This window comes from Cyphomyrmex costatus, unplaced genomic scaffold (genome assembly GCF_001594065.2).
Source record: "Cyphomyrmex costatus isolate MS0001 unplaced genomic scaffold, Ccosl1.0 scaffold286, whole genome shotgun sequence".
NCBI classification, from domain to species: Eukaryota; Metazoa; Arthropoda; class Insecta; order Hymenoptera; family Formicidae; genus Cyphomyrmex; species Cyphomyrmex costatus.
Genome location: NW_017276976.1, coordinates 105179 through 113855, shown reverse-complemented (window position 1 = coordinate 113855; position 8677 = coordinate 105179). Strand labels below are relative to the sequence as shown.

The 8677-nt window shown below is 32.1% G+C and overlaps 3 protein-coding genes across 3 annotated transcripts in view; all 3 read left to right on the top strand.

Moving 5' to 3' along the window:
• The window catches only part of Cdc27 (cell division cycle protein 27), a 5685-nt gene extending 4456 nt beyond the window's left edge, over positions 1-1229 (top strand). Inside the window, exons 11-14 of the mRNA XM_018541417.1 lie at positions 217-238; positions 337-658; positions 732-879; positions 1094-1229. Coding sequence (XP_018396919.1) covers positions 217-238; positions 337-658; positions 732-879; positions 1094-1221 — 620 coding nt within the window. The 3' untranslated portion in view covers positions 1222-1229. The remainder of the gene's footprint in view (positions 1-216; positions 239-336; positions 659-731; positions 880-1093) is intronic.
• Positions 1230-3641: 2412 nt separating this feature from the next.
• LOC108775147 (ras-related protein Rab-38) lies at positions 3642-6736 on the top strand. Its single transcript, XM_018541431.1, has 6 exons — positions 3642-3771; positions 4332-4364; positions 4662-4758; positions 4895-4951; positions 5536-5777; positions 6596-6736. Exons 1-6 carry the CDS (start codon positions 3642-3644, stop codon positions 6718-6720), a joined length of 684 nt encoding a protein of 227 aa, XP_018396933.1. The 3' UTR covers positions 6721-6736.
• Positions 6737-7820: 1084 nt separating this feature from the next.
• LOC108775144 (phosphotriesterase-related protein) overlaps positions 7821-8677 on the top strand; it is a 4402-nt gene continuing 3545 nt past the window's right edge. Inside the window, exons 1-2 of the mRNA XM_018541429.1 lie at positions 7821-8018; positions 8214-8373. Coding sequence (XP_018396931.1) covers positions 7985-8018; positions 8214-8373 — 194 coding nt within the window. The 5' untranslated portion in view covers positions 7821-7984. The remainder of the gene's footprint in view (positions 8019-8213; positions 8374-8677) is intronic.

The window sequence follows — 8677 nt, the reverse complement described above, 5'->3', positions numbered from 1 at the left end:
TAAATGTAAATTATTATTACTGTGTATTTACCGCTATTATTACTATTAGTGCTATTATTACCATTATTATTCGTATGATTATCATTGTTGATTTAGTGATTGTGAAAGTATCGTTGGCTGCTCGGCGTCAGAGCGGCCGCTGGACGATCGTGCAATTCTCGTCATGAAGATCCCCTCGGTTGATCGAACATACGAGTCCGAAACACTGTGACTGCTATCCCAGACATTATAATGCATGGTAAATTCTAAAAAATTTTATTAGTATATATTATAATATTGTATACTTTTTGAAGCTGTCTGAATTCGTATGTAAAATATTTCTCCATGTCATTAAAGGTTCGGATTAGGTACGATATTTTCGAAACAGGAACAATATAGTTTAGCGGAGTTACACTTCAAACGGGCCTTACAAATAAACCCGCAGAATTCTGCGTTAATGTGTCACATAGGTGTCGTGCAACACGCCCTGAAGAAGACCGATCAGGCATTAAAGACTTTGAACACTGCGCTAATGAATGATCCGGATAATACTTTATGCAAATTCCATCGTGCGAGCATCAACTTCTCTATTGGTCGACATATGGAAGCTCTAAGAGAATTCGAGGAGCTAAAAAATATTATACCCAAAGAATCTCTAGTCTATTATTCAATAGGAAAAGTAAGAAATTAGTTAATCAAACAGATTTTTTTTTAACATTTCTTATATAAATATACCTTTATATTTGCAATAGGTACATAAAAAGTTAGGCAATACCCATCTTGCGTTAATGTACTTTAGTTGGGCAACGGATTTAGATCCGAAGGGTGTTAATAGTCAAATTAAGGAGGCTATATTGAGTCCAGGTCAAGGAGATGATGACTCCCCACCGACGCAATCAGGTATGCAGTTATCAGATATATTAGCAGTTATATAGAATTTTAATTCTTTAGAACTTTAAAAACATTTATGTTAAAAATATATATTATTTTATATTTATATAAGTGAAATATAATATATATGGTTAATATTTTTATCATACAAATATGTATTATTGATAATATAATGATTTATATAGTTTATATTTCGAATCACAAAATTATTGTATTTTTATAGACGAACAGCAAGCACAGAGTAACTCAATGGAACAAGATGTTGAAACTAGTAGAGAAGGAAGTGCCGCGCCACTTGCTGGAAATGTTTCGGTCGAACCTCATGCCGATGACAGCGACGATAGTTTATGAAAACGATATGCGAGAAGACTTCCGTGAAAAAGAGATAGAGCGTTATTATTCTCATTATCCGAATCATTTTTCGCCAATCTCGCTTTGCTTACGGAGTCACTGATGTGCGATCATTGATTTAAATTGAACGGTTGTCGACATCTTTGCAAATTATTCCATAATTCGGTTAAAAAGAATTATTATATTATTTTCTCGCATCATCAAATTTTTCTTTCATCTTGCACGAATTTGAGATTTTAATATACATGGGTGCGATGTCTTTGCAAAGATAGAAGAGACTCGCATGTCGTACCCTCCATCGATTTGTATATTACGTGTTTGCGTCTGTATATTTTTTTACGATTGCTTGATTATTTTTTCTATCTTTTGCGCTCTCAATCATCTTTTTCGCGTACCTCGTCCTGTTTCGCGAATAAGTCGCTTTAAATCAAATGTGATTCAGAGACGAGAATTCGTAAAGAGTTTGGCTTTAATCAAGCTTGATTATAATAAAGAATGAAAGAGAAGAATCGATTTAATTCGCGATGAAATATTAAAGATTTACGGTTGAGTAGAGGACTGTAATCACGTTGCGATAAACTGAATGATTATAACCGTAAGCATGTCGTATATAGTTAGGTAATACGATTAATTGTTCGCGAATAAGGAAAAAGAGTCTTGTGTAAATGTAAATTATTATTACTGTGTATTTACCGCTATTATTACTATTAGTGCTATTATTACCATTATTATTCGTATGATTATCATTGTTGATTTAGTGATTGTGAAAGTATCGTTGGCTGCTCGGCGTCAGAGCGGCCGCTGGACGATCGTGCAATTCTCGTCATGAAGATCCCCTCGGTTGATCGAACATACGAGTCCGAAACACTGTGACTGCGATTTCAGTGGTTCAGTAATCGCGCGATAACATTCGGTTTTTCGATCTCGATCTGATATCCGGAATTTAGCATAACTCGCCTCGCAAATGTCTATATATATATATAGAAATACTCGTCGAATTATATTCTTAATAGTGCTGGACGGAATTTATGATGTTTACGGCGTCGGTCTTCGATATTAAGTGTACAATGCAAATTGTGTTGTTACTCCTCGAATCGTTGAATTTTCTGGATCAGAGATCGTAACCTGTCGCATCAGGAGGAACGGCGTATATATAAATAATATACGGTTATTTTTAATTTTAAATGAATTGAGTTGTGATCCTAGTGCGCTGGTATTCGTCGCGCGTAACTGTAACATTTTATATTGTACACGTAATTAAACGAAAGACACGTTATACGGAAAAAAAGAAGAAATAAGTTTTAAATAAGTCGTCGACTGAGAAATGCGTCTGTGTGATGCACGCAGATACGTGTATCCTGTTTCTTCCGCTCCTTTGTACAAGGTGGATATTAAATATTATACATGATTTTAAGGGATAATTTCTCACACAAATTGAAGATAAAAATTTCATATACCTTATGTTTGTGTATATGTTTAAAGTTTCATCAAAATAATCTGAGTGGTTTTCGAAATTTTTGAAAAAGAACTTTTCTTTAACTTGACACCTTGTCTTTTTTTATTTGAAATTTAAAATGAAACTAAACCATTTCGGGCATATGTAGTTTTTGTTTTCAATTTGTGTGGAGAGAATTCCTTAAAATCTTAAGAGTTTTTTAGCATCCACCACTGTATGTCTCTATCCTTTTTCAATTTATTTATTTATCTCTTTTGTATCTTTTTCCCTTTGTGTGCGTTCCAAATTCGTCCCTTCGTCTTTGACGAGGGAACAAGATGGGAGCGGAGGTGGAGTTCTTTTTGCATATATCCAGCATATTGCATCTAATCTCGTTATTTATTAACGGCGTTTAATCGTTATTTATTGTTTAATCCGTGTACGTTTAATTGCCGAACGGAAATGAAGTCGTAACTATCTTCCAAAGAGTTTAGGAAAACCAATACGCGCGCGTAAATGTATGTGATGTCTGGCTCGCCTTTACCCAGCCACCGCCATACAGAAACCGAGAAGGTTCGATCGAAGCCAACAATCGCTGCCGTGTTACTCGTTACAAAGAGGTGTATGTGCAAAATAAAGGCCTGCACTTTTTAAGAAATTATCTTGACGACCTCACTCCTCACCTATTTGTCTAATATATTCAACGTTGATTTCTTGCGCGGCGAAAGGATTTAAAAAAAAAATGTAGTTAAAGACTTGTTTAGAGTATTATAAAAATCGTAAGAAAGACGGCAGCGTGTTTACGGCGAGGTGAGATAACGAAGAAAATGATTGCTGATACGAACTACTGCCCGAGAGGGGAGCGAGACGATGGACGCGACCCGCGGGGTCGTCCGTCTCTTTCGTCTTCTTCTGTTATCGTTTCTTACCGTGGACAAGAATACGACAGTGATTTGTGAAGTGCGGTATTGAAACGACCTAATTGATGAGACGAACGGATCACATGGCGAGCATGACTCCGCGAGCGTTTAGGAGGGACTCGGATGTCGTTCTATCTAACGTCAGTCATAAGGAACATCTCTTCAAGTTCCTTATTATCGGCGATTATGGTGTCGGTGAGCCACGGCAAAATTTGCATTTGATAAATTTCTCTCTATATTTGAAATACAAATATAATTTTTTTATAATGAGATAAATTAATATTTGATAATTTTCATTTCCTTGATCTTATCGATTATTTAATTAATTTTATGACCTAATAATATGAAAAAGATTACAAATAAGTTTTTTGTGAAAGGACTCCACACTATAATTATATAGTAAATTGAGTTCTAGTGAAGTGTTTCTATATATAATGAACAAAAAATATCATAGACGCAAGACTGAACAATGAATAGTTTTTTAAGCTATGATGTATCAAAAGTGTAAAACTTGTACTCTCAAATTGATATAATAGCTTAAAAACTATCCATTGAATCTTGTATCTATAATATTTATTTAAGCTATATCTTGTATTTGGAAACTAGTTGATTTCACCGGACAAATTTTCCATATAAGTAATTCGAATTTTTTTCGATACTCTTGCAGTTCTCTCACAGAATTTAATGCAAAATCTTTTAAAAATTGAAAATTAGATCTATAATTTCACTTAGATTTTCATGGAAAATTATTTTAGGCAAAACTGCGCTGGTCAGAAGATACACAGAAGGTAATTTGTCAATTCGTCTCTTTCCTATACTATCGAGGTTAATTAACGATTCTTACCCAGAATCGTTTCGCGAGAAATTTTCAAAAACTTTAAACGTGACATGCGTTTAATCGCAATCATAGTTGTGGATCGCATGTCGCGAGAGAATATTGCGGGAGCGCGTGCATTCAGAAAATGGAAAGAGAAATGCGCGCAAGCCGGCTTATCCGTCTTAACGATACGTGCGTCAAACATCTCAGCTGCGACACTATTAACCCGGGCGTCACCGGCACACACTCTCGAAACTGTCTTTTCCAGGGAAGTTCTCCTCGAATTACAAGATTACCATAGGCGCCGATTTTGCGATAAAAACGCTCGATTGGGATCCGCAAACTAAAATAAACTTACAACTATGGTACTTGTAGATGCATAATTTATATTGCATGCTATTTCGTTGTCTTCTCGCATGTATATTTTGCGACCCCTCGAAATTATTCTTAATCCCACAGAATATAATTATGCAGATGGCAATTTAACTCTGAACATTTTAGGGACATCGCTGGTCACGAGAGATTTGGATACATGACGAGGGTTTATTACAAATACGCGTAAATATGACTTTAACGTATCTTTTATTATCCGCTTAAATTTAAGTTTGTTTTCTTAGTTTGTTTCCTTTGTAATTAAATACGTTTATTATTATAAATAGATATATTTGGTTTCAACTTTTTAAATAGTACATCGTTAAATTCATATAATTTCAAATTATATCTAAATTTGAATTATTTTTAATAATTTCTATAAGTCATCATTGCTACTCAATAATTCGTTAATTTCACTTAACATTGACATTAAACTAATTCAAGAAATTAAATTTGACTCAAATTTAGTTTATTATTATGACAACATTACGTTAATATTCTGGATGTTGTTTATTTTGAAACTAACTACATAAATAAATTGACTTACATTTCACATACATATCGAAGTTAAAAATAAGATACAGATTTGATTATCATTACTCTTTTGATATTTAGTGTATGATTTATCGAAATAATTAAGATTAGATATAAAATTATATTTTTTGACTGATATTAATCTGAAAATTTTCAACTATATTTTTTATTTATTACTTCAATTTGTTTTTTTTTTTCAATTCTCGCATTCATTAATTGATTTGACCTACACGTAGGGTAGCTGCGGCTCTCGTATTCGATATCTCACGCGTGTCGACCTTCCAATCGATGAAGAAGTGGCTGAACGATCTCAGAGAGAAGATCGCGCTGCCGGATGGTTCGGGTATACCAGTCGTGCTCCTGGCAAATAAGTGCGACATATCGGTCGCCGTGACCAACGAACAAATCTCCAAGTTCTGCAGAGAGAACAAGATACACGCTTGGTACGCGACTTCCGCGAAGAACAACACCAATGTCGGTAGGCGAACGATTAGCTTATCTTCTCCGTTCATCTTTCCTGTGTATTTATATTGTTAAAAAGCTCGTATCTTGTTCTCCTCTTTTTTATTACATATTTATTAATATTTGAAAAGTATAATAATAATTGTTAGTATCATTATAATGTTTTTAATTGTTAATAATATTAAAAGAGTATGGAGATTTAAAAAACAGAGTGTTATGATTGTAAGAGCATATATATCGTTTTACTTCTCTATAAAAAAAACTCGAAAATTATTCGTTAATACTACGCACTTATTTTTCATTACAATGCTGTTACGGTAAATACAAGTTCTTACAATCTCTGATACATTACAAATATCGAGATTACTATATTTTTTAATATGCAACACTTTTTATAAGGAGTTTTCGCTCTTTTTAGAAGTTAAGTAATCGAAAATTTAATTGAATTCATTAATTGTTATTCCTCACAACACAGATAACAATGAGTCGAGAATTGATTTTGATGCTATCACTTATCACAATGAAAGGAAACTGCTGGAAGAGTGACCAGATTCTAATTTTAAATAACGAACTTAATTATCAAGTTTTACATGTTAATACTATTATAATAGTGTTTGCTTAATTACCGGAATATTTTGATGCCTTAACTTTTATAGATTTATTGGTTTTGATGTATATAATTTTTTTTCTACATGTTTCTGCAAAATATATCACTATTCACTCAACCTTTCTCAAATAGCTCTCTAATATGACATACATATGTATAATTTATACATCTCGTAATTTTTTCATTTTAGTCAAAAAACAGTCTTAATTGAACATCTTCCTTTGCAGACACAGCGATACGCTATTTGGTGGATAAGGTGCTAAGTTCGAGAATTGACAACGGTATACGGGATTCAATTCGATTACGGCACGATAGCACGTCGAATCGTGAAAGATCTATGTGCTGCAAATAGAACGATGTATACACGTGCATGGACGATTATTTTAGAATTAATGGGAATACACATCAATCTTAACGTACATAAACAGATAATTGTGAGATATAATTAAACACGATGATATATTATAATGGTACAAAGCTACGAAAGTGTATTGTTGGAAGACTTACATATTGTCATAGTCACGTTTGTTTTAATATGATAACCATGACAATATGATAAAAATTTTATATTGTCATTATCATTTATTGATCGCGCGTTACAATACCTTCTCTATAAATGTACGTAAATAAATTGAAAAAATGATGAACTTATTATAATTACACATGTATATACTTTTAATTCAAAAAATTTTAATTAAATAAAAAAATTATTCAAATTCTCTGAAATTCCATGAAAATAAAAGATATGTTATTATTATTTATCCGTTATGCTAATAATAATGTCCTCTTATAAAATTACAAGTATAATAAATAATAGATGAAAAATAACTATTACAAAACTTAGCGTAGTTGGTTTTTAATTAAATCTAAAATAATATAATCTAAAATACTAATATTTTTATTAAAAGCAACTGAAAAATAAATGAAAAATGCCGTTATACATCATTTACCTCAGCCATGCTAATATAATAATATTTTGTTTATAAATTGACATGTCACGTTCCTATCTAAAAATTGTATAATAAATTTTTATATAACAAAGAATAAACAATAACTAATAAATTATGATTTTTTTCCTTAAATTAATTTAACCTAGAACATAGTTTTTATTAAAAGCAGCAAAAGATAAATAAGTTTTTCTAGTTTTTTCTTTATTGCGCCTGGAAATATCAAAGATGAAAGACATATCGTTTTTTAAATATCATTATTTTTGCTTGTAAATTACGATAACGCACAAGTCTATATACATAAGAAACATTTTTAGCGAGTTCTATTCGCTGTAACCCTGATAATATTTTATCGGATATTTAAGAGTACAAATATTTAAGAATTTAAGAATAGCGCCGATCGCGCAGAGAGATAATGAACGCTTCCAGGTTGAGTTAGGTCGCTTAGAAGGAGAGTATAATGCGTCGCAGCAGTTACAACTGTTACAAGTTGTATAGTATTCAATCGTAACTCGTAGCGAGCAGTGCCTCACAGTGCCTGCCATTAAACAAACAATTTTAAGCTCATGGAAGTTTAGAATGTGCGTTTAATTGTACTTTTTCAATTTGCTGTGTGCAGAATAGAAATTGAAGTGAGTTTTTTTATTCGTAACGAAAATAAAAATAACAATGACTGACAACTTTCCGAATGGCGTGAATACGGGTAAGCATATGAAAATAAGTAAATAAAGTAAATTAAATAAGGAGGTAAATTATGTACATATATTAAATACGGAAAATTAAGAAGCGAAATAACAAAATTATAAATACTTGAGCATAAAATAATTCCTTTTTTTATTTTTATTGCGTTAGATTTGGATAATAAAACTTCAGTTTGTTCTTATATTTTTCGGTGCAGTGTTAGGGAGTAAACGATTATCCGAGCTCGGGAAAACGCTAACACATGAACATCTGGCTATTGATTTTTGCAAGTTTTACGTACCACCGCCGAAACACCTTAAACGTTTCCCTGTCGGTAGCTTATCTCTCCAAGATGTCGGATACATTCGGCAGTATCCGTAAGTCTGATCGAAATATTCTCCTTTCGCGTCTGTCATAATTAATGTGACCTTCTGATTTCGATGGGAATATTAATAAGTCTCGGCAATATTAATAACTGGAATTAATTTTTATTTTAGTTATCAAGAATTTTATACATTTCTTAAGAATTCACCTTCCTTAACAATAAAAAAGATTCGAATAATATAAATATAAATTATATTATTTTATATTTATATTATTATGTAAATAGAAATTATTGCTATAGTATATTTTTTTTACATTCTCATTTCCTGTTTAATAAAATTGTCTCACCTTAGATCT

Bases quoted from the DNA above. Each gene is read 5' to 3' on its own strand.
- LOC108775147 (XM_018541431.1), top strand. From the start codon at position 3,642: ATGAGACGAACGGATCACATGGCGAGCATGACTCCGCGAGCGTTTAGG. The intron at 4,759-4,894 runs GTACTTGTAGAT...TGAACATTTTAG, and splicing joins AAAATAAACTTACAACTATG to GGACATCGCTGGTCACGAGA. The intron at 5,778-6,595 runs GTAGGCGAACGA...CTTCCTTTGCAG, and splicing joins GAAGAACAACACCAATGTCG to ACACAGCGATACGCTATTTG.